This window comes from Neltuma alba, unplaced genomic scaffold, assembly GCF_004799145.2.
Source record: "Neltuma alba isolate B1F8T4 unplaced genomic scaffold, ASM479914v2 tig00010740_pilon, whole genome shotgun sequence".
Taxonomy (NCBI): domain Eukaryota; kingdom Viridiplantae; phylum Streptophyta; class Magnoliopsida; order Fabales; family Fabaceae; genus Neltuma; species Neltuma alba.
The window spans coordinates 901,127-926,041 of record NW_021635567.1 but is presented as its reverse complement, the minus strand read 5'-3'; the positions used below and the strand labels follow the sequence as shown (position 1 = coordinate 926,041).

Below are 24,915 nucleotides of genomic sequence, written 5' to 3'. Positions count from 1 at the left end.
AAAATTCAGAGTCAGCTTCTTCATTTTCGGAGAAAAGAAGAACATATTGTGTTTCTTCATCCTGAGCATCTTATTCTTCAATAATAGATTCAATATTTTCAGGCTTTATTCAAAGAAATCTAATAGGTACTATTTGCGCAAAAAAAAAGAGACAATTTTTTACGAACAGAGGAGGAAAGTCTTTGTGGGGTAAAGAGGATAGAGAGTCGAACAGGTTCAAAGTTGTGTTTGTAGGGGGAAAAAATCACTTTTCCCAAGGCAAACGGAAACAAGCCCACAGGCACTAAGATTTTTTTTTTTTTTTAAATGTCCATTCTGTACGTGCATGCCACCTTATTATGGTAGCTTGAAATTCTCATCATTTAAATATTATCTCTGTTTTTGCGGACTTGCATGAATTAAGGCACATCAAAATGTGCAAATTGCAATTTACAGGTTAATATCTTAAATAAATATGATACTTAAGGAGATATTAAGCCGACTTGATACATCTGCCAACATTGATTTAAGTATCTCTCTGTGCATTCCGGAAAACCAAATCTAGTTTTTATTAAACATCAAAAGGTATCTACTATTTATCAGCGCAATGCAGAGTCTACTATTAAATCTAAATGGCCATGATTCATTTTATGGTATTGTAACAGTTTTGCGATAAACCATTTAAACATTTGAGCAGAAGCCAAATACTTGTCTCAGAATTTTCTTGATACAGGTGAGACAAATAAATAAGAAATGGAAGGTGAGACTCATCAGTACCCTACCTACCCTATTTCTGAATCAATAGAAAGCTGTGATCACACATACGAAGGTTATCACACATTATAGCAGAGGCAGAAAATTGACAGAAAGCAGGGTTTCTCTCATCAACTGGTTTTTTTAGTTATTAATTAAGAACCATTTTCTTTCAGAACCTCTGCTTCAGCCTTTGCCATAGGATCATCCTTGATGTCAATTTCCTCTTCCTTTTCTCCTTCTCGCTCTTGGGCTAGTTGTTTTCTACGTATGTCTTCTGCAGCTTGCATTGCAGCTCGATTTTCTGCCTCAATACGACGCATTTCCTCTTCTTGCTGCTGCCGCTCAAACCATGTATCCGCATCCGCCCAAACTGAAATCGGAAATACATAGAATCAATCATAAAGGGCAAAAGTGACCCTAGACTCACATATATTTGACATAAAAAGGCAAAAAATCAGAGTAATTTATCTAGCTTTTCAATCCCAAAAATCTCCATTCACTAAATTGTGTTTATGCGTGTTAATAAAATAACCTAAAAGCAATTATATCACTTCCAAGATGGCACAATTTCTATATCTCTACTTCACTAATTATCTCACCTTTCACAAGTTACCATGGATTATAGTAAAAGTGTATCCTTCACCACGATTAAAATGCCACATTGGTTATCAATGTAACTTTGAAACATGGATCTTGAATTATAAGTGATAGAAGTAATGGGTGTGCAAGGTGGAAAAGCAACATGCGTACTGGATAGATGCATGGTTGAATATATGGGGGGCACATACGAGAACAGAGTCTATGCTTCAGCAAGTAAATTGATAGGTGTAGTGTAGAAGAAAGGTGAAAGAAGGAGAAGAGAGATAGGATAAAGAGGGAAAGAGGGGAGAAGACTAGAGGCTAATCTGAATAGTAGTCCTCAATGATTCTCAAAAACGTAATCCTCCTAGTGACAGTACTTTATTCATATACTCAGGCTTCCCTGCGGTCAATTACTAGGAACACCCTCCTAACTGTCATAGCTATTATTTACAATTCATGCATCAGAAATATAGAGATTTCGTGATTGAGAGCCAAGAGAATTTTATAAACAATGTACAAAGTTGAGTATAACATATAAGAAGGGTAAGTACATGTCTACCCAGCAAATTTGTCCTTTCGTACATGGACCCTTTCGAACCCATACCCCATGCTTCAAGACTAAGTCCAATGCATATCTCGTCAACAATATGACAGTTGATTCAATTTGTCCCCATCATTAAACAGGAAAAATCAAGCTTACCAATCAAATTATATCTGTATAATTAGTTCAATAAACATGAAATCGATAACTCCCCTCAGCAAAAAGCCCGTAAAACTTAAGTTCTACTCAAGTCATTGATAAAATAGTGAATAATTGATTAAGATTCACAAGTATGATCTCAAGTTGAGTTATATTATGCAGATATTACATGACTCCACCTAGTAGTTCTGCTATTCTCTATGCGTCAATGAAGTTATTTTAGTCTGGCCCAGCAACACGAAGGGATCAACTGTCATATCTTATTTATTTTGCCATTACAACCTATTCAGATTCAATTTTTATACTTTTAAGATTTTTAAGTTAGTGAAAATCATTAAACTTTCTCTGTAAATTCTGCTGAAAAAACCAAGGACGTATCATCTTAATATTCAGAATATGGATGAATTTCTACCCCATATTTACCCCATTAGCCATATATCTTGCATATACATATAGTCAAGACTCAAGATCGCACATAATCGTCTAATTTTAACATTAGATATAGAGTTAATGACAACACTAGGAGGAAAAAAATAAAAAAATTTCAAAAACAACAAAAATCAATGAGAGGTAACTATCAACTTTTACTAAACTAAAATTAGCAAATTAATCATAAAAAAGGGGGAGACAGAAAATTCAGGGATTAGGGTTTACTACGATGAAGGAAAAGGAAAAGAACGTACTTGGCTGCGCAGCCCAACCCTGTTCACCACCCTTTATACGCTCAGGAAGGGCGTAGTTAACAGTGAGCACACGGCCGTAAAGTTCAGAGCCGTCCATGTTGTCCATGGCGGCGGCGGCGTCCTCCCTCTCCAAGAAGGTGACGAAGCCGAAAGATCGGTGCTTCTGAGTGGCCTGATCAAGGGGCGTCTTGACGTCCTTGATGTCGCCAAAGGGTATGAAGGCAGCGTGAAGGATGGACTCGTTCACCTCCTCCGCTAACCCTCCCACGTACAGCGTGTTCTTCTGCACACCTTGCATCGCCATTGCTCTAGTTGCAGAAGCTGCAACAATTTTCAACACAACGATGACTCGATATTATGCCAGTAATGAACTTTGGGCGTGTTTGGCTGGGCCCATATAAGCGTTGATGAGTTTATGGGTTAATATACTTCACCGGAACAAATTAGGGTTGATTCCAATTCAATTTCTATCTGGGATGTGTTTTGGGATAGCAGTGAAAGTAATTTTTTTTTTTCAATTTGATTTTTACAGAAGTTACATTAAGTAAAAGTTCAGATAGTATAACGTGATTTATTTTTGGATTGGTTTTGTAAAAATCAATTTGAGAAATTGAAACTTGTTTGAATGATAAATATAGAAGTAAGTTTTAATGTAAAATAACTTAAAAGATATGAATTTTATTACATAGTACATATCTAATATTAAATATATACAATGTGACTATTTTTAAAGAAGTAAAGAAAATAAAATTATGAAAAGTAAAGAAATTTAATTTATTATTAGAAAGAAATTATATATATAATGTGACCATTTTAGAAGAAATAATAGAAATATAATTATTAAAAATAAGGAAATTTAATTTATTGTTAACGGAGGACATTGCGATGTGGCTCCCATTTAGTTTTAGAGCATGTTTTAAATGGAATGTGTGTGTCGTTTTTTTTAAACTGAGATGAGAGAAAATTCATATAAGGGTTAGGTAGGCAAAAAATTTTAACACCCAATTAATTTTCCAAAAGTATTATCCCAACGCCCTCCTCACCCAAGAAAAAAGCACCTTTTTTTAGTTTCTTGCAGAAGTCCATTTCGCCGCGACAAGTCAGATTTCACAAACGTGGGTCGAAACATAATTGTTGAGCAAACGTAGTCCCAAACATAGCCTTAATCTAGTATTCAAATCACTAGCCGATTTACTAGTTTTCTAGTTAAACGTCCAATCCAGTTTTTTCCCTTGATCTTCTTTGCTCCTTCTTAGCTACTTAACTAAAAGTATCAATAAATTAGAAAGTCAAATAATTTAATTTTGCAAATCATGATGTGATTTTTGGAACCAAAAATAATTTTAAAAGTATCCATTAATAATTTTTTAAAAAAATAATTTGATAAAAAATGATAAACATTAAAAAAAATTAAGATATCTTATTTGGAACCGAAATCAACTCTTTTATTAAACATTTTTCTGTAAAATAAGACAAACTCCTCCATATATTTACTTTGTATACCATAAAAATACTCTTAAAATCATAGTTTTGTTTTTATCCAAACAGCTCCTAAAACTCTATGATTAAAAAAGTTATAATTAAGAAATAATAAAAATCATATTCTCAATTAATAAATATTTTTGTCAGTTTGTTCTGAATTTAAATTCCTATAAAATCTTTTGTTTTTTAATAACATATTTACTTCCTATCGTCCTCGCTCTCAATTAAAGGACAAAAGTTTTTTTTCATACAAATTAAATGACAAAAGTTACTACTAATTAAATAATTATATTTAGATAGAACATTTTTAATAAAATTTTTATCATAAAAGTAAAAATTTTTATCAGAAAAAAATATAGTGTCTCCTTAAAAATAAAAAAAATGAAAAAGTGTTAATTAAAAAAGAATAATAAATCTTTTTTTTAAATTAGTCAATATTTTTAGGAGTTTGTTTCAAAATAAAATCTTATGAATTTTTTTATTTTATTAAAAAAGATTATTGAAAGATGATAAAAATCATTTTTAAGTTAATGTATATTTTTAGAAGTTTATTTTAAAAGTAAAATCTTATCAAATATTTTGTTGTTTCCTAACTTTTTCAATAAAAAATAGGGTTAAGGTGTATCCAGCACTTTGAAGTATGTTTTTAGGTACATCCAACATCTTAAAATTTTTTGTAATGTATCCAGTACTTTGAAGTATTTTTTTAATGTATCTTGTATTGTGAAATATTTTTTAGTGTATCTAGCACTTCAAAGTATTTTTTTTAAATACGTCCAGCATTTAAAAATATTTTTTAATGCATCAATACTAAGGTAAAAATTTTTTTTAAGGTGTTGGATGCACCTAAAAAATACTCAGGGTATTAAATACACCACAAAATATTTTAGAGTATTGGATATATCTGAAAAACTAGTTCAGAGTACTGAATACATCGTAACCCTAAAAAATCAGTCAAAACACAAAAACATATCACTTACATAAAGAACTAAAAAATTAAAACGTGATTTTTTTTTATTTTAACAATTTAAATCCCGACCACACAAGTTCACACACTTTCCATTTTGGCCTTTGAGGCATAGGACTTATAACTTCCTTTAAGAAATGAGATATGGGTTGTCAACGATTTATCTCATTCAAGAGGTTTTTGGCTTTAAAATTTATTGTTAAAAAATAATGAAATCATTTAGATTACTAGTTAAATAATTATTTATGATATTTTTTTAATATAAAAGTCTATCATGAAAATGAAAATGTTTATTACAAATGATTAAAAAATTAATTTTTTAAGGTTAACTATGATTTTCTTCTTTTTAAGTACTTCCTATTGTCTTCATTATAAGAGATCATCTAGAAGAAAACTCTGATCCTTATTATAAAAGGTTAATAGGATCATTAATGACTTTTTTTTGTAAGGGTATATTTGAAAATTTTTGTAATTTAGAACAAAATTATTGATATAACTGTCATTTTTTCATCTGTATGAATTAATTGATGGCCTCCTTATAATAAAAACTAGAGAGAGTGTATATATCTTTTTATTAAAATCTCATCTTAAATAATATTAAACACTAAATATGAACGTCTCCCCCATCTCTCCCACCTGGATGTAAATCTTGCTTCATCTAACTCCGACTAGACGCAGATGCCTAACATCTAATCGTTAATCATTAATTTTATAAGAGTATTTGAAAAAAAAAATGGAATCGTTGGTTTTTCTTACTAAAAAAATCTTCTATTTTCTTTTTTTTTTCTCAAGAGAATTTCAATAAACGTCTTGGTAACTAATTAATATTAGTTAACTCTCAAAAAATTTTAAAATTTTAGTCAATCCTCTTGGACTAAAATGAAATTAAAATTTAAGAATAAAAATATAATAATATCCCTCTTTTTTATTTTTTTAAAACAAATATTAATTATTGCTAGAGCTCTGGTCAAAGGGGATTTGAACTTATGACCTTTTGGTGTAGCAAAAAAAATCTAACAGTCCAACCAACCAATATACTTGATCTTGTGAAACAAAGAAATATATATATATATATATATATATAACAAAACAAATACAAATATAAATAAACAAGTGAAATTTAGCAATTTATAACAAAAATTTAACAATTTACAAGAAATATAAAGAAATTCACAACCCCAAATATAAGTGTTTAGGTGTGAATAAATAAGTGAAATTCAAATATTTATAAAAAAAATTCAGCGATTTATAACCCAAATTTGGCACTCATAAGTAACATAAAAGAATTCACAACCACATATATAAGTGTTTAATTATGAAAGAATAAGTAAAATTTAGCTATTTATAACCCAAATTCAGTGACTTACAAGAAACATAAATATTACAAAGTATATAAGAGAATTCATAACCTCAAATAACAAGTGTTCATGTTTCTTGTAAGTCACTAAATTTAAGTTGTAAATTATCAAATTTTTGTTATAAATTACTGAATTTTACTTATTTATATACATTTAAACATTTGCATTTGACGTTATAGTTTCCTTATGTTTTTTGTGAATCAATGAATTTAAATTGTAAATCATTAAATTTTTGTTATAAATCTGGGATTTTTACTTTCTCATCCACATCTAAACACACATTTTGGAGTTATGAACTCTTTTATATTTATTGCAAATCACTGAATTGTTTTTAAAAATTTCTAAATTCTACTTGTAAATCGTTAAATTTCACTTGTCATTGCATTTGGACACTTACACTTATTTTGTTACACACACACACACATATATATATATTTCTTTGCACTATATAATTAAGTTGATTAGTTGGCCTGGTGGCCACAATATTTTTAGTGTACTTAGGAGTTATGGATTCAAACCCTCCTTGGTTACTGTATTTTAAATAAGAGGTCAGAGTTCAATTAATATTTGTCTTTAAAAAAAATAAAAAGGAGGGGTATTATTGTATTTTTATCCTTAAATTTTAATTTCATTTTGGTTCAACAAGTTGACTAAAATTTTAAAATGTTTTGAGAGTTGGACTGATATTAATTACCTACCAAGGGCATTTATTGAAATCCTTCCCTTTTTTCCCCCCTCGAATAAATGGAAAAAAGTTAGTGTTAAATTTAATTTAGATAATTATTTTTAAAATATACTCCTCCGATCCTTAATATAAGACCTAATTATTAAGTTGGTTTTTATTCTAAATATAAGACCCATTTATCATATTTATCAGTTTTCTCTAAATTACTCCTATGAATACTTATTCAATCATAATTAAGTAGAAGAGTAAGAAGGGGTATTAAAAAAGATGATTATAGTATTTTAAGAAAAATGTGTTACATTTTTTATAATTAACTAACTTATCTAACTTTTTTAATCTAATCAAATTAATTAAATAGGTTTTATATTAAAAATCATAAGAGTGTTTTCTTTGAATACAGTGATTTTCTCTTAATTACCCAAAAAATAGCCTGTTTGTTTGCGTTGCACGGTAAAGCAAAATCACTGGGCCCATATCCCGTATTCACGCCTTACCATATCAAACACTCCCTTGGCGACGTTCGGCTTCCTCACCTGCAGATTCCCGCAGGCACTCCCCAAAGTTCACACACTGAACTTTCTTTGTACCGTTCCTTCTCCGATGAGATTTTATTGGCTGCCAAACATGCATGCATGATCGCGCTTCTCTTGCTGGCTCCATTGAAGTCATAAATTCTTAATTTCTCACCAGAAAAATTACTTGATTATTAACTTCCCCCGAAGTTCCAGGAAGGGTTTATATTTCTAATATTTCATATATACCTCGTCTTACCAGTCCTCCATTGCTCTTGTTCGAATCTTTCAGATAACTGCTACCTTCTTTGAAAGCTTCTCCTCCATAAAGAAACAACTTAATCGCATTTCTGGTTCTCGTTTTTGTCGGGTGACTTTGTATGATCGTATGTAAACCTCTTTCTTTCTTTGGTCTTTTCATTTTAATATCTTTTGCTTCACCATTGGGTCATGGGAAAACATTTTAATCATTTCAGGGCTTTCATTTTTTTTCAGTGGTACCCAAGCAAAGAATGTAGTATTGACTGTTACATGTGGCTCTTTCGAGTGACAGTGCTTTTGTTGTCGTTGTCGAAGACGGAGAAGCATAAAACTATTGAAGTTAATTTGATTTTTGGTGAGTGTAGCATATTAGGATACAAATTTGCTGTATGTAACTATGTATTGGCTTATTAAGCATGAAAAATGCATCTTCTCAGCTTGTTTTCTAGAGAGCTTACTGCAATAGATCATTACAGCACCAACCTTTCCTCGGTTTAGAGTTAAAGTTGCTATACCTCTTTCTCTCAGAAGCAAAAGGAAGTCTATTTTTCACAAAACTATTTCCCAAGATCCATAAGACTGGGTGCCTTTTAGTTTGCTTGGTGAATAAGGAATCTTTAATTTTGGTGTTTATACTAAGAAATCTTCACCTCTATTTTCCCAGTTGGAAATGCAGTTCCTTTGCTGATATAATGATAACTGAATATGTTTATATTAGCTTCCAACCAAAGAGAAAAAGTAAAGGGATTTGATCCAGGATGAAAATGGAGAATTTATCTTAATAATTGGAATGCTTATGATTTAAGCACCTGATATAGTGATTTGAGTACTTCAGTTGGCTATATATATTTTGTTAAAACTGCTTGTTCAAATTTCTTTCTCTATGCTATATATACCAAGAAATGAAAACTTCGTTTTGTTGATTATTAGGCATCACCTTGTTTTCAGTCAGATTTCATTCATTTTTTTTCACTATTTTTCATTGAAACACGGTTCTTTGATTTATTAATGGTCGGTTGTCTGCATCTTTTTGCCAAACCCATACGAGACCATGTTTTTTACAATACGTTCATCTATGATGCTTTATATATATACATATATATATTATCTCGAATTAAAAATGATCAGGAAAGCACTGCCTAAACCTTTCCAGTTTTTGTTTGATATGGAGCAGAAAGATGTGTTGTAAGCACAAGTTTGTTTATGATTTTTGAATTAGAAGTTTATTTGTAAAATGTACAGCGTTCCCTTGAGAGCCCAAGTCTGTTAGCTGTGTTAGAAGTGCAATTTCTGTTGTTTAGAAACTAGGTGGGCTTATAATTGAGATTCATTGGTCTTCCTTTTAACTTAAGCTTTGTTTCCTTATATTGTATTGACATAATTGCAAAATATTACGTTTGAAAATAAATGAAATCCAGATCTGCCATTTTTTTTCCTTGCATCACATTTATTGGGTTAATATCTCTTCTCGTATAATATACTGCTTACCAGCTATGTTTGCTGTAGTTACTCATCTCTCATGGATCTGATATGCAGAGAAAGTATCATCTATTGATTTTTGTCCATTTTTGCTTCACTTTTGCTCATTTTTCTTCTTTGTCCTCATTTGCCTTAAATCAGACGTTGCAATTATGTAATGATATCAATTCTAACAGCCCCAAATATGACAAAGAGCTGCAGTGAATATGATTTACCCTTTGCCTCTTGACTTGAGCAGCGTTTAACTACCAATTTAGATGCACAGTTCCCTTCCACGATATCCAACTTTTTATTAATTTTTATCAATTTCTCTTGGTAATTTCTCTTGGTTTCATTGTTATGCATTGATCTTAGGCAGAAAGTGTGACACTGTGAACGACATCCTGAAATTCTTTTAAAATTTTATTGAGGATGATGCCAATTGCCATCTAGCGTCTTGCAGTGATCAGCAATTCCATATCTTTCATGTTTTGCTCTCTTTCGGACTTGTTAAAAGTTCGTTGTTGGAATTTCTGCGTCTCATGATTTTCATGGCCTTTTCAGAGTGTCTATAATATTTGCTATTGCTTCCACTTTTTTCTTCAATGGTCTTTTCTTTTTCAAAAGTAAAAGAAATGGATCAAACCTTTCTTATTTGTTGAATTTTTCTGAATTTATGCAGGAAAAGAATTAATAATTAGGGCATCTGAACTTTAAGTTGATATGGAGATTTAATAAAATGCCACTTATCTTAGTAAGGGGGAAAAATTATTGAAACTCTCATGGCTCCCGATGCAAAACCCCAATTCAAGAGTTGCCAAGGCCTTCAGCGCTATGAAGGATTTAGGAATTTCTTGTGATGAAGTGAAACCAGTGTTGCAAAAGCTGCTAAGATTGTATGATAAGAAATGGGAATATATTGAAGAAGATAATTATCGGACACTTGTAGATGCATACTTTGAGCTTAAGGAAGATAAGGTAACTCTTGTACACTTCTTTTGTTTGTTGTACATTTAAATGTCAACTTGTTTATTCTGTTTCTAAATATTCTATTTGCACATTCTCATCACATGTTTTATATTATATCTGTTGAGCAAGTAAGAATTGACGCTCTGAAAGTTATAATCTGTTGACTATCTCTTGATTGCATTAAAAAAAAAAAAATCTGCATTGACTAAATTCTTTCCTTTAACTACACTTTTATATGTATACTTTGTAGTTTATACCTTATTCCCTTGTTTTAAAATAGGAAGCGGGAGGTAAGAGAATAGCTCTCGTCAGTCATCATGCTGGGGAAAGACAAACTCAATCATTGGCAGATGAAGATGATATGCTCTTGTTAACCACGGACAACTCAAGACAAATACCATCTGCAGAAAACAATAAAACGCCTCTAAATACTTTTGGATTGGAAATCACTGAATCGTCTCAACCTTTGACAAGCAATATGAGACCTAAAATTGGTCCTCAATCACTGAAAACAAGAATTAACGAGATAGAAAAGATATCAGAGTTGCCTGGCATGGCCACTACAGATAGAAAATCAAATTCTAAGAAAGAATCTTCTGAAAGGCGTGGGGAAGAACCTGCTGATAAGCCTAGATCTGCTCCTATACGAAGAGAAAATGTACCAAATGGACATTATAGGAAAGAGATACTGAAGACAAAAACTGGACAAAATAAGTTCCATCTTGGATCCAGTTCAACAAGGTCTAGAGGTAATCTTTCTGGTTTTCCTGATCAGAAATTTGTGCCTATGTTCTTTTCTTATGCTTTCATATCCTAAACCGTTGAACCTTGATCTGACTCTATTTGAATTAATCCTCAATTGTCTCCTTTCTTTCAACATTTCCTCTACATCAAAGGGAGAAAGGCTGAAGAAGTATTCTCAAAGCAGTAGATTTCTCGTATTTTTATTTCCCATTTTTATAGGAACGGAAAATATCTGGCTGAAATGGGCTGTTGAAGACAATCTCATTCCTATATATGTTAGCTACATCCAACTTTACCATCTCGTGATTACCTGATCTATCTTATAAGATTCTGCTACTCTATCAGAAAGGAGTGCAGGTTCATCCCTTGTAGCCACCCTCGACATCATCATCTATGTCATTTACTATTTTATTGGTCAGTAAGACTGTTTTTCAGAATTGAACTGCGTCTTCAGGACAGATATTCATATCCAGAACAATTCTGGATTAATCTTCCAGGAAAATAATTTGTGCAATTTAACTTGAGCAAATTCATTCATGGCCTCCTTTGCCCTTGTAGGTCATGTTTCTTAGAAAAACGTACTGGCCTCCGAAGTTTTATCATGCTGCAGATGTAGGCTTTCTTTCATTAAGAAAATATTAGCATCTTCTTAATGAATTTCTTCCTCCATAGTCCATATCACTAAAATAATATAATTTTTGGCTGATTTCTCCCTGGTCTGTCTGAGGTTTTGACTAGAAATCATCCTGTGAAGTTGGTGTCTTCTCTGTATCTGGATCTGAACAGTGTCATTGTTGATTCTGCAGATAATAACAACCCCAGAAGCAGCAAGGCTAATATTGACATTGCCTCTTCATCATCGGGAGAAGTAAATGTGAAACAAAAGCGTTCACATCCTGAGCTTAACCATGCAAACATATTAACAAATGGCCCACAACAAGCTGTTGCTCAGGATGAGAGGAAGCTATGTCAGTTTCTTAGTGACATAACAAAAGGCTCAGAAAAGGTGAAGATATCATTGATAGATGAGTATGGTAGTGGGGAACTGCCAAAGTTTAATTACATACCACACAATCTAATATATCAGAGTGCTAATGTAAATATTTCACTGGCTCGTATTGCGGATGAAGGTTGCTGCTCAGATTGTTTAGGAGACTGTCTTTCTCAATCATTACCTTGTGCATGTGCTCAAGAGACTGGTGGAGAGTTTGCCTACACACTGGAGGGCTTGTTGAAAGACGAATTTCTAACATCTTGCTTGTCAATGAAAAAGGAACCTCAAGCTCATCACCTGGTGTACTGTCAGGAGTGCCCACTAGAGAGGTCCAAGAATGAATATATGCCTGAGCAATGCAAGGGGCATCTGATCAGGAGGTTCATTAAGGAATGTTGGAGGAAATGCGGATGTGACATGCAATGTGGAAATCGTATAGTGCAACGAGGTTTAAGATGCAAATTACAGGCAAGCTGCACTTAATTTTTTTTACGGTGCTTTTAATGGCAATTTTGTTTTCCTGGGTTGCTTCAGTTGTTATTAAAAAAATATACCATGGTGGCAAGTATAGGGAAATATGACAACAGTAATTTTAGCATTGTGGTTCACCACGAAGGCCCACTGTGAATTTTGTCATCTAGCGATAAGCACGAAAATTTTTGTTAAAAGAAATTCTTTCAAAATTGCATTATTACATGTATTTTAATACTAGCCTGGGTTCTTATGCCTACGGTATTTATTTTAGTTTATATGGCTACATTGTTGTTCTGAAATTCTCAGGTGTTCTTTACTGGTGAACGAAAGGGCTGGGGCCTTAGAACACTGGAAGATTTGCCTAGGGGATCCTTTGTTTGTGAATATGTCGGTGAAATATTAACCAACATGGAGTTGTATGAAAGAATTGTGCACAAAAATGGCAATGAGAGACATACATATCCTGTAACCCTTGATGCAGACTGGGGCTCAGAAGGAGTGTTAGAAGATGAGGAGGCACTGTGTCTAGATGCAACATATAATGGAAATGTTGCCAGATTTATCAATCATAGGTAATGTTTATGTCTAAAGGCTTACATTTGGAAAACAATGATATTTCTTAAATTTCTAGATGGAATAGCTTATTTGCCAAACCATACGGCTACATTGGTGAATTTCATGGTATTACAACTTGCGTATTTTTTCTTCTTTTGAGCTCAATATATTTGGTGAAATTGGCAAGGATTGCGAAGTGTTTCTGAATTTCTTTGGTGATCCACAAAATCTTGCCATTTGGATGTGTGTTGTTGCTTTTGATCTGTTGAGGTCCGCTAACTAATGTAGCTTTATTTTGTGTGATCCCCCTCTTCTCTTTTTATTTTCATCTGAATTTTCTAAAACGATGTGTGCTTTCACTTTCAGATGCTCAGATGCAAATCTGATTGACATTCCCGTTGAAGTGGAGACTCCTGATCGCCATTATTATCATGTACGCATTTAATTGATGTTATATTTACATCTTACCTTTCTTATGTATGTGCCTATGAGGGGAGATTCATAACAGTTTAATTTACAAAAATTGGTGTCGGGAGGCATGAAATTATCTTTTGGAAGTGTTGAGAGTTGATTTTCTGTTGTTATCTGCAGCTTGCCTTCTTCACTAACAGGAAAGTGCGAGCTTATGAGGAGTTGACGTGGGTAGGTAGGCTTGAGCCTTAATTAATACTCCCTCCGTCCTTCACGCGCTTCAAATGTTAGTTAAATTTAGTTAAAAACATTAAATATGTAAGAAATATATGTATTTTTTCAATTATATCCTTGTTTGTAAAAAGAGTACATGAGAGATAATAAATGTGCAGAAAGATAACAAATAACATATATTTAATGAAGGTAAAAGTAGAAATAGTAGTTTAAAATTTCAGATAAAAATGATTTGTTTTTTATATTTAGGGACACCTCTATGAGAAAGATTCTTTCTTACAAAAAGGGACGGAGGGAGTATATGACATTATATTTGCTTTACTTTTACACTTTCTCTCAATTTTTTGACTAATAGAGATTTTTTATTTGCACCTTGGTTAGGAAATATGGTTTTCTCGTCTCCAGAATAAAGTTAAATTACCGCATGCATGTCACTTTATTACAATTTTCTGAGGTCATCCAGTTTCTCTCATAAATAAATAATTAGAAGTGTGTGAAATTATCTGCAGGATTATGGTATTGACTTTGATGATCATGATCACCCTATCAAAGCATTCCAATGTTGCTGTGGGAGCTCATTCTGCCGCAACAAGAAGTGGAAAGGTCAGTTAAATACTCTTGAGTCCGTGAGGGGTATGCTTTTTAACAATCTCAATTCGTGGCTTGGTAGTGAAGAGATAAGAATGTTTTGATTAACAATAAGATGGTTTGCTCATAACTATGGTGGAATTTTTAGGGAAGCGAAAATTAGTAAAACGAGCATGAGGTGAGAGGAAAGTCTAAACCAATGAAAAGCTTGGGGAGGCCATCCCTCCTTCAACCATTGCAATTTCTGTAACCAAACAACGTCCTTGGGGTACTCACACTATTCGCCTATTTCCTACTCATCCTTTCATATTGTTACCATAACAACATGCATTATCTCATTAGGTGGGATTGACTGTATGGATCGCACGATGCTCTATTAACAACCAAATTTTTGAATAGATTATTAATCAAAGGTCAATAGCTTTATTGAGTGTTTTTTCCTGCCTTCGTCAAGATTTGAGTTTTTTGAACTGTTCATTCTTTTTGTTGCTGTAAAATTGTACAGCAAACTCACTGCACTTGCTTTCATATGACATTTATTAGAGGATGATTGATTCATGTTGTATGATCCAGCTTAGAATAAAATTCCTTTTAGCCAGTGACTGGGTTAGAGAATGAAGTTGTGTGAACTATTTAGATGTTCAATGCCTTGCACTCACAAGAGCAAACAGAGGAACACCCAAAACGGCAGGTTTGGGGTAGAGGAGGCTGGCGGACGGGAAAGCCAGGTCGGTGAAACTCACTATACAATGATGGCTACTCATCGATGGGACATGGGTGATGAAATTCGTGTCCATCTCTTCCTCACTTTGGGTGTGTTGGGTTGGGCCCATTTAGACCGTTAATGGGCTTATGGGATAAATCCAAGCCCAAATTTCCTCAAGTCACGTATGCCTTGGGCCTTGACCATAAATTAAACGAGTTAGATTGACAAGCTTCAACCATTTTCTCACACTCTTCTCCATGCCTACCTCATGTGTGGTTGGAAGCCACAGGGGAGAGGGAAAAGATATTTTAATAAATTTAATTTAAAAAATAAATAATTAGTGCTAAAATTTTAATTAAATTTCTCTCTTATTTTTTCTTTTTTAAATTTTTTTCAACTCTACTTATGTGTTTTTGTAATTGGAAGTTTAATATCCCCATGCTGTTGGCCAAAAAAAAAAATCCCCATGTTGCCTGGTTAGCGGGAAAAGAAAAGGAAGAAGCTTTTTTGTGATTAGGAATTTGAAAGTTGATTCCTTATTTTCCATTGTGTATTTTGTATTAATTAATATTTAGGTCTATTGAGTATCTTTTAATATTCAAATATTGTGGCTAAAATAATAGCTATCTCTCTTTCATTATAATTTCTTTACACAAAATTTAAACCATCCTAAGTCATTCATCTTAGTTAAAGGGGTATTTATTTATTTTGATGTAAAGGATGGTTAATTTAAATTGTACGTTTCATTCAATCAAACTAAAAGTCATCAAATTTTATAATAAATAAAAATGTTTATTAGAGTCACACCAGGAAATGAAGGGGTAGGGACAAACGGCAATAGCAATTTCCAGGTAGTTTCCCAAGCAGTACTTATTATCTCACTCGGCTCCATTCATTCATCTTCACCCACTCCAATAATTTATACATTGTTTTTATTTCTATTTTCAAATTCTTGATTATAATATACTCTCCAGTCCTAAATATAAGAATTTTTTTATAGTGTAATTTATACTATAAAAAGGATCTTATATTTAAAATCAGAAGTAATATATATTTAATACAAATTAAAATCCATTAACCATTTTCTCGTAAACAGCCTCATACGCTTGGGATGCTTTTAAATAGCGCTGGGTAAAGTAAAAATTATAAAATTATTTATAAGCATAATTAATTCAAAAACAGGGTGTTTAGATAAATGGAAAAATGAAAAAAAAAAGTTAAAAAATTACTAAATGTCAAATAAGGAATGTCAAGAAAAATTTATTGTCAATATAAATTCAGTATTTCAACACCAAATAAAAGTATTGTTACTAAACTTGATTTGAGATTTAGTAATTTTCTAGCTTCTTTTTTTGTGATTTTTTCTAGATAATTTTAGAAAATTATAATTAAAAAGCAGGTAATAATAACTTAGAGATAGATATGTTTTATCGTTCTGAGGTTGATTTTCGGCATTAAGCAACACCAAAAGCACTTTATGTGTAACATTTAGGAGGGGTTTGGGTATAAACAACTATGATTTAAAAGTACTTTTACAGTATACAAATAAATATGTGTAAAATTTGTTTCGATTTAAAAAAACAACTTTTCAAAAATGCTTTTTGGGTTACCAAACACTCTTTTAGGCGTGTTTGAATTGGAATAGATAAAGTGGCTTATTTTTAATTAGACTTTTGAAAACTTAAGATTGAATAAAAATTAGGTTAGATAATATAATTTATATTTAAATTGACTAATACAAATAAGCGCGTCTATAAAAGTGAAAATTTATCGGCTTTTCCCCAACTTTTTTCTCAATTCTGTCATTTAATTTTTATCAAAGCAAGATAGGACCCACTTTAAGGTCCTTCTGTGTCTTGGTGATCCTCCTCCCCTCCCCTCTCTCACGGTGAATGGGCTAAAAAGCAGCTTCATCTTGGCTAAGGCTATTGAGCCACTTTTGCCCCAAATGCCAAATTGATCAAAAGCCCATCCAGATGTAAGTAAAAGGAAAGATACAAAATAAGTGACTGTGGAGTTTCAAATTTAAATTAGTATTAGTTACTACACTTATAAAAAAAATAACTACATTAAAAAACGAAATGATAACATATTTTTGAAGTAATTCCTGATTTAAAATTTTAAAATTCAACAGTTACTTTTTTAAAATTTTTTCTATATAAAAATATCAAACGTGCTTCTGCCCTAAACTTCTCTATTTTCTTTTCCCTTCTCTCTCCATGTTTAAAAAGCAGCTTTTCTTACAAGCAACTCAAAATAAATTATGACTTTTTTAGGTTGAAATTAACTTTGGCTTAAAATCCACTGCTCATCCAAACAATGAGCTAATCCATTAAGTTACTTTTAAAACTCTCAATCATGATTTTTTTTCTTCCACAATCGCTCTACTAAATAAACACTTAAACACCCTCCAATCGTGAATCAAATGAAGATTTATAAATGAGTTTCAAAATATTTCATTAATTATCATGGTAAATTTTTGTTCGTCTACCTCATTATTAAACGAATTGTGATAGCTTAATTAGGGTGTTTGGTATCAAGTAAAAGCCTTTAAAAAACGCTTTTAAAAAGTCAAAATAAAACTCCTCTTATATATTTACTTGTATATCGTAAAATCACTTTTAAAACTATAAATTTGGTTTCCATTTAAACAGTCTGTAAATAAAACTAATAAACCTCAAATCGATTTTTCTAAAACACATCTACAAGTCTCATTGCTCTTAAGAACACCAATACTTTCAATATGAAATTAATGTTAATATGTTGATATAAATACAAAATCCATTGTAGCAGAGATTAACATTCAAATCCTCCTAAAGTACATTCAAATCCTCCTAAAGTAACAAAAAAAAAGTATCAAAAAAAGTAACTAAAACAAAATCTAATTAATAAGTCACACTATATTTATAAAGACTTTGATATAGCCACACAAGAACAAAGTAATCTAGCATTGGGTTTATGGAGATTAATGATACATAAGTGTCCAAATTTAAAAAGGTGCGGGAAGCATCCAAGGGTGAAGTTTCCTCTGCTTAAAACTAAAACCTTTCACATCCAAATCCCAAGCCACATAACACCGAACCCTTCACTGAGAAAGCTTGACCTTTCTTCAATGGCTGTGCCGCCATTAATAATAATGATAATCATTGTTTCTTCTGTCTTCCTCCTCACCACTTCTTCTTCTTCCTCTGCTGCTGCTGATACAGATTCCAAGGTTGTCTTCTTCTTCATTAGTTCTGCAATTCTAAACATCTTCTTGGTGGCTTTGAGAGAGAGAGAGTTTTATTAAAGGTGTTGTGTTCGGTTATCGCAGGTGGTTGGGGAGAAATGCTCAAGAAGAAGACACTGTGGAGAAGGGCTGTTCTGCAATTCCTGCCCTGCCATATTTCAGGGATCAAGATGTGTCAGATCAACTTCTTCAAACCCTTTCGACCTTTTGGTATCTCTCTTTCTCTCCCTCTCCCCACCCATTCCACACATTCTGGAAATTTCTAGTTTTATTCTGGAAATCACACTCCCAATATATGTGTGTGTGTGTGTGTTACACATTCATATGTGCAAATATATGTAGATATATTCTACAGATTCTAGGGACTCCCAGAATATAATGCAAGTTCCTAGAAGGCTGGAAGATAAAAAATATTCTGAGCGAATATATTGAAGTTGAGTGCTCGTTTGAGTACTTTTGAGTTTTATATAAATAATATTTATATTATCAGTCTTTTTATATTTTTAAATTTTTTTTTTGTACAGAGCATTTCCTTTGAACATTAGGCTTGGCATGCGTAGCAAATAATTTTTTTAATTAATAATAAACAAATTATGCAAATATTAAAAGACAGGATGTTTAGGTTTTCCAAAACCTCGAGAGATGATAATTTTTTATAAGATCTTTATTATATCCTTTGTGAACCACTAGGCTCTAGCAGACAAAGTTTTTTTGTTTTTTGTTTTTTATGTAATCAATATGTTTCTTGATTCTCTATTTTTAAAAAAATTGTTGAAGGTGTAAATGTTGTAAACAAAAAAAAATAGGACTTTGAAAAAAAGGTTTAATTAGATATATGAAAATGCCACAATTAGATTTAATAATGTTCAATCTCAACAAAATTACATTAAAAGGAAAAAGGTTAATATAATCTCTAATATCTTAAGTTTGTCCTCATTTTGACTTTAGTCATTCAAGTTTCAAATCATAAGTTTTAGTCCCTCAATGTATAAAATGGTCTAAATTTTTATTGGATTATAGGGATTAATGTTTTAAATAAAAAGAAACTTGAGGGACCAAAACCTATAATTTGAAATTTGAGGAATCAAAACTAAAATGAAAGTAAATTAAAAAGATCAAAGGAAAAATTGAATTTTATATTGGGAATTTTTTATTAGCTTATTGAATTACAATTGACTTAGGGGTAACAATTCCATGATGACTTTTCTTTGCGCTACTTCTTCTATACTTAATATTAGACATATTTAATTAAATTAGATAGATTAAAAAAATTAAAAAAAATTATTTAATTCTAATAAATGTGACTTGATTTGCTTAATATATTCTTGAATAAGAATATAATATTAGCTTGTAGAGTTAAGATGTATCCAATACATTGAAGTATTTAGTAATTCATCCAACACTACAAAGTATTTTTCATGTGCATTCTTAGGATTAATTAGAGTATTTAAAATGCTAGACACATCTGAAAAAATATTTTAAAATGTTAGATGAACTACAAAACAAAAAATATTTTAGAGTGTTGGATATACTTTAAAAAAAAATACTACAAGGCATTAAATGCACCTTAACCCTAATTTATGTAAGTTAAATAAAGTAATTTGATGAAAAATGATAAATACGATAAATTAAATAAATTAAAATTTTACATTTAATAATTAGCTTTTTATATTTGGCATAGAGTATAATACTAGCAATTTTGGATTGGACAGAATGATTCATTGCCATTCAACAAGTACGCATATTTGACAACACACAACTCGTTTGCAATTACAAGAGAAATGCCAAAGTCTAACCAAACCCTGCAACCAGAAGGGCTTTTTCCCAGAGTCACCTTCTCAAATCAAGAGGATAGCATAACGGAGCAGTTACAAGTAAGTAGGGGGGGGGGAAAAAAAATTAATGTCACTCTCTTACCAACGTTGTTGATAAATGTTTCTTTTTCTTTCTTCATGATGAAATTAATTTAATGATCAAATTAAAGGAAATAGTTCATATTGCAGAACGGAGTTAGAGCTCTTATGTTGGACACTTATGACTACAAAGGAGACATTTGGTTGTGCCATTCCTTCAAGGGAAAATGTTATCCAACCACTGCATTTGTAAGTGTGGGATATGATTTTACTTGTTGCCTGCTCTTTTTTTTTTTTAATGTGATCTGACTGAGTCAAATTTGAGTATTGTCGGGTCTAATTAGAAGTAATTTTTTGAAAGATGTTTTTTTTTTAATATTTACACAGACTCAAATTTAAGACACTTGTTACCAACTTTTATTTGGTTAGCTCATTTTATGTTTTTATTTTTTTATTTTCTCTTTCTATTGTTTGATTTGAACAATTTAGCTTTCGCATCTACCTCTATTTTGGCCACTTAATATATAAAACACACAACTTCCTCTATAAGAGGAAGTATAGAGTGCCATTTGAGTTATAAGCTTTTGACATTTTTTTTTCCCATTCAAACCTTATCTTTTTTTAAAAAAAATTTAGTTTCAATAAGCTCCCTAATGAATAATGTCGGTACTCAAAACAATATTTTGCATGGAAAGAATTATTTAATTTTGGCAATGATTTTGACAGGAGCCAGCAATAAAAGCCTTGAAGGAGGTAGAGGCATTTCTGGCAAAGAATCCATCAGAAATAGTGACACTGATATTGGAAGATTATGTGGAGTCACCAAATGGACTAAGCAAAGTGTTGAGTGCTTCTGGGTTGATGAAGTACTGGTTTCCTCTCTCAGATATGCCTCAAGATGGCCAAGATTGGCCTTTGGTCAGAGACATGGTTTCTAGAAACCATAGGCTCATTGTCTTCACTTCTCAGAGACACAAGCAACAAAGTGAAGGCATTGCTTATCAGTGGAACTTCATGGTTGAAAATCAATGTGAGTAGCATCAAAAACCACTTTAATTCTTTTTCTTTTTGAAACTAGGAAGTATAATCTATTCATGGTTAATTTAAACCCATAATTATTATCTTTGAAGATGATATATGCATGTGGCACATTTAAAGAGTTACGGTGAAATAAAATTATGAATATAAAAATGATAAAGATGAATACTGAGTATTCATTTTAATGTAGACCATCCAAATTGATTTTGGATGGTCTAGATTCAATTTGATTTTTTAAAATATTTTAAACATTTTTTACTTTTGTATATTTCTATTTTTGTAGATATAAATTTAAAATAAAAATGGTCTTATATTTGATTGAAAATACATTGAATTTTCTGACAGGGTCAATTTTTTTTTTAGGTTTTTATTAAATTTTTTCCTCATTTCTCGTGATACCCGAAAAAATTTGGTTTGGATTTTCTCAAAATCCAGGAATTCTTATTTTCTTCTCAAAATCTTATCTCCACCATTAGATTAAAAAATGGATAGTTTAGATGTAATATTTTAAAAAGTAGATGTTCACATATGTAATATTATAATAATAGTTTTATAAAGTATTAAACCTGAATCATGAATTTTATTTTTTGATCCAATAATAAAGATGGGATTCAAGAAGAAAAAGGTATTATGAGAGGATCACCTTCCGTCTCATTTTCTATCTGTTTTAACTCTATCATTAGTACTTTAGACAATCCTCAATCACCACAGGACATTTGGATATTTTTTAGGAAGAAATGACTTTAATTTATTGAATTTGATTTCTCTATTAGAAAGATGTGATTAAAAATGCAGATGGGAGGGGAGGGATGGAAAAAGGAAGATGCCCAAACCGTGCAGAGTCATCAGCAATGAATGATGAAACCAAATCACTGGTTTTGGTGAATCACTTCAGAAGCATTCCAACCAAGCAGGTGGCTTGCAGAGATAATTCACAACACCTCCTCAACATGCTCTCTACTTGTTACATGCAGGCTGCTCATCGTTGGGCTAATTTCGTTGCCGTTGACTTTTATAAGGTAAGGTCAATGGAGCCAAAAATTGTGAATACTACTTTTCTCGTCCTATTTATAAGATAGAGAGTAAAGATAATTTTTTTTATTCTATTTATAAGTTACATTAATTTTAAATTTTTAGCATGAAATAAGGTCAAAGTTTGGAAAGAAGTTTAATTTTAAGATAGAATTAATAATATTTAAAATTTTACTTGGTTTCAGTAAAACATATTAGAAGTGAATTATAAATAATATCATAAGAATATGGCTTTTACAAATCTCATAATATACATTACTCTCTCGATCCTAATTGTCAAAGCTAATTGGATAAGTTGTTTTTATCTTAAACGTAAGATTTCAATTTATTTTGTCCGTGAATTTATAATTTACCTCCCCAAACAATCCCAACTCATTGCTCATACCAAAAAGGGCTTTTCAATAATAAGATTAGTTTCATTGTAAATGATTAAATGGAGTATTTAAAAAGAATTAGCCTATAATTTTTTTACAAATAATTAATTTAACTATTTTTTTAGTTTTTGTAAATTAATTATCTAGAATTGGATGAATTATATTGATATTGATGCAATGATATAGAGAAGTGACGGAGGAGGATCGTTTCAAGCTGTGGATATGCTGAACGGGAAGCTCTTGTGTGGATGTGATGATCTACATGCTTGTTTGGTAAACTTCTTCTTTTTTTTTTCACAATATATTACATTATTTGTTTTTTTTTTAAAAAATTGAGTATAGGTATCTATATTTTTATATTATTGTTAAAGCCTACTATATCAAGCTATATGAGCACCATATAATTATCCTAAATATTGTTATGTGCAGCATGGATCATCATGCAGACCCAGCTAATCAAAAGAAGCATGTGACTGCGCTTGTCTATTTGTGTTGTGTGGATATTGCTGCCAGTTTAACTTTCTAAGAGATGAAGTATTTGTTGTATATATAGTTTTGTGTTGGGTGAAGGTTACTTTGAAACATTTCTTCCGTGTATCCAACACTTTAAAATATTTTGTAGTATAATTTTATTTTTAAAGTATTAAAATACTAAACATACATGTAAAAATACTTGAATGTACTGAATAAACTACAAAATATGTTGTGATGTTAAAGTATATTAAAAAAAAATATTTTAAAGTGTTGAATTAACGTCAGCTCTTTTGTATTTAGATGTGTCAATAAAAAAGCTTCATATTGTTCCAAGTTTCTAAAAAGACCTTAATGTACACACGTGTGTGTGTCTATATATATATATATATAAATATATATATATGTATATGTATATGTATATTTTAAAATGTGAACTTGAGCTAATAAGAAAGTTGTAAGCTCACGCATGAGAAGTTGAAATTTGACGATCCCTCACTGAAGAAAAAAGAAAGCTCAAATTGAAGGAAGCTGGTTTTAAATAAATATTTTCACTTTTAGATAAAATTTAAAGTAAGTGTATATATTTTTAAATTTTCTTTCTCAAATTAATTATAATTTTTATTAACTTTTTAAAATGTTAGTGGTTTTTTTTTTAAATATAAAAGTATAGGGGAGTTAGAACCCAAGGGCTTACCTTGGTAAGAGATACTTAAGCTCTGTTTGTTATAAGAGAAATTGAAAGGAAAAAAAAAATTTAATGAGTTCTATTTAAAAAATTGAAGAAGCGAGGTCAAAAGCTTTTAATTAATTTTTATTACTCTTTTATATTACTTTTTCTCTTTATTAAAATTCTAAAATCTCACTTTTTAATTTTTTAAATAAAACTCATTAAAATTTTTTGTCTCCTTCTCTTCATTTCCTTCATATCAAACAGTACCTTGTTGAGTGATGGGATTTTTTTTCTTCACAGAGCATTTAGTGAACAAATGATTCTCAGCCATATGCTCGTGACCATCTCGAATAAGAGCATGAAGAGTTTGCTTTAACTATTTCACAAAGCTTTAAAAATTATTTTGTTCCATTCTAATATTTAAAGCTCCAAACCAAAAGAATTAACAAATAAGTGTTCCAAGATTCTTCACTACCACAACCAAAAGAACATAAACCAGAAACAAGCATTAATTTGATGAAGCTCAAGCACATCACTAGAGGGGATTGCATATCAGATTAGCTTTCATATCAGCAGAAATAATTTATATGGGAGAGGAAACTTCCATAATATTTTCCAAATTTCATCCAGAATTTGATTATTAGCAATCATCAAACAATAGGCTTCATCTTTTACCTTATAAATTCTCAGAGAATTTCCTTGTCAGATTAATTTATCCTTGCTATTCGCGAAAGAGAGGGTATTATTTAATCAATTACGAGTCCTGTATGTTGGCCAGATATAAAAAGAATTATAATTATAATTAGTTGAAGACAAAAAGACAAAAGAGAGAATATATTATCATTATGGTTTATGAGCCGCCTTGTGCTTATGGTTTATGAGTTGTCAAACGTGAAATCCACTTTTTTCCTTTTTAAAACAAAAACAGAGACCGTGAAAACCAGTTTCTAAAAATTGCAATTGGGATTATACTGGGGAGAATAATGACCTATTTAATATTGGGAAAATTTCGATTAAGGACTGTAGATGGGAATTAATTTTAAACAACCCCCAAAAATTTCTGAAATATCACTATAGGATCAAAGGACCAAACTGAAATTAAAATTAAGAGTAAGATTACAATAATACCCCTCATTTTTATTTTTTT

At 31.2% G+C, this 24,915-nt stretch overlaps 3 protein-coding genes across 4 annotated transcripts; 2 read left to right on the top strand and 1 right to left on the bottom strand.

Annotated features, from left to right (window-relative positions):
• Positions 1–556: 556 nt before the first annotated feature.
• On the bottom strand, positions 557–20,134 carry LOC114758610 (peptidyl-prolyl cis-trans isomerase E-like). 2 transcript variants are annotated; one of them, XM_028947669.1, is made up of 3 exons: positions 20,129–20,134; positions 2,701–3,008; positions 557–1,105 (listed from the first exon to the last, which is right to left on the bottom strand). In XM_028947669.1, exons 2-3 carry the CDS (start codon positions 3,002–3,004, stop codon positions 888–890), a joined length of 522 nt encoding a protein of 173 aa, XP_028803502.1. In that variant the 5' UTR covers positions 3,005–3,008; positions 20,129–20,134; the 3' UTR covers positions 557–887. The 2 variants fall into 2 exon arrangements, with proteins under 2 accessions (XP_028803502.1, XP_028803501.1); XM_028947668.1 differs by lacking the exon at positions 20,129–20,134 and having other exon boundaries at positions 2,701–3,087.
• On the top strand, positions 10,216–14,569 carry LOC114758647 (histone-lysine N-methyltransferase SUVR4-like). The gene is made up of 8 exons (XM_028947712.1): positions 10,216–10,401; positions 10,673–11,141; positions 11,943–12,598; positions 12,911–13,176; positions 13,526–13,592; positions 13,751–13,801; positions 14,314–14,407; positions 14,541–14,569. The coding sequence occupies exons 1-8, from the start codon at positions 10,216–10,218 to the stop codon at positions 14,567–14,569; spliced, it is 1,818 nt and encodes a 605-aa protein (XP_028803545.1).
• Positions 18,216–23,356, top strand: LOC114758607 (PI-PLC X domain-containing protein At5g67130-like). Its single transcript, XM_028947665.1, has 8 exons — positions 18,216–18,312; positions 18,412–18,537; positions 20,040–20,201; positions 20,331–20,429; positions 20,907–21,210; positions 22,014–22,237; positions 22,811–22,897; positions 23,054–23,356. The coding sequence occupies exons 1-8, from the start codon at positions 18,235–18,237 to the stop codon at positions 23,078–23,080; spliced, it is 1,107 nt and encodes a 368-aa protein (XP_028803498.1). The 5' UTR covers positions 18,216–18,234; the 3' UTR covers positions 23,081–23,356.
• The last annotated feature ends 1,559 nt before the right edge of the window (positions 23,357–24,915 follow it).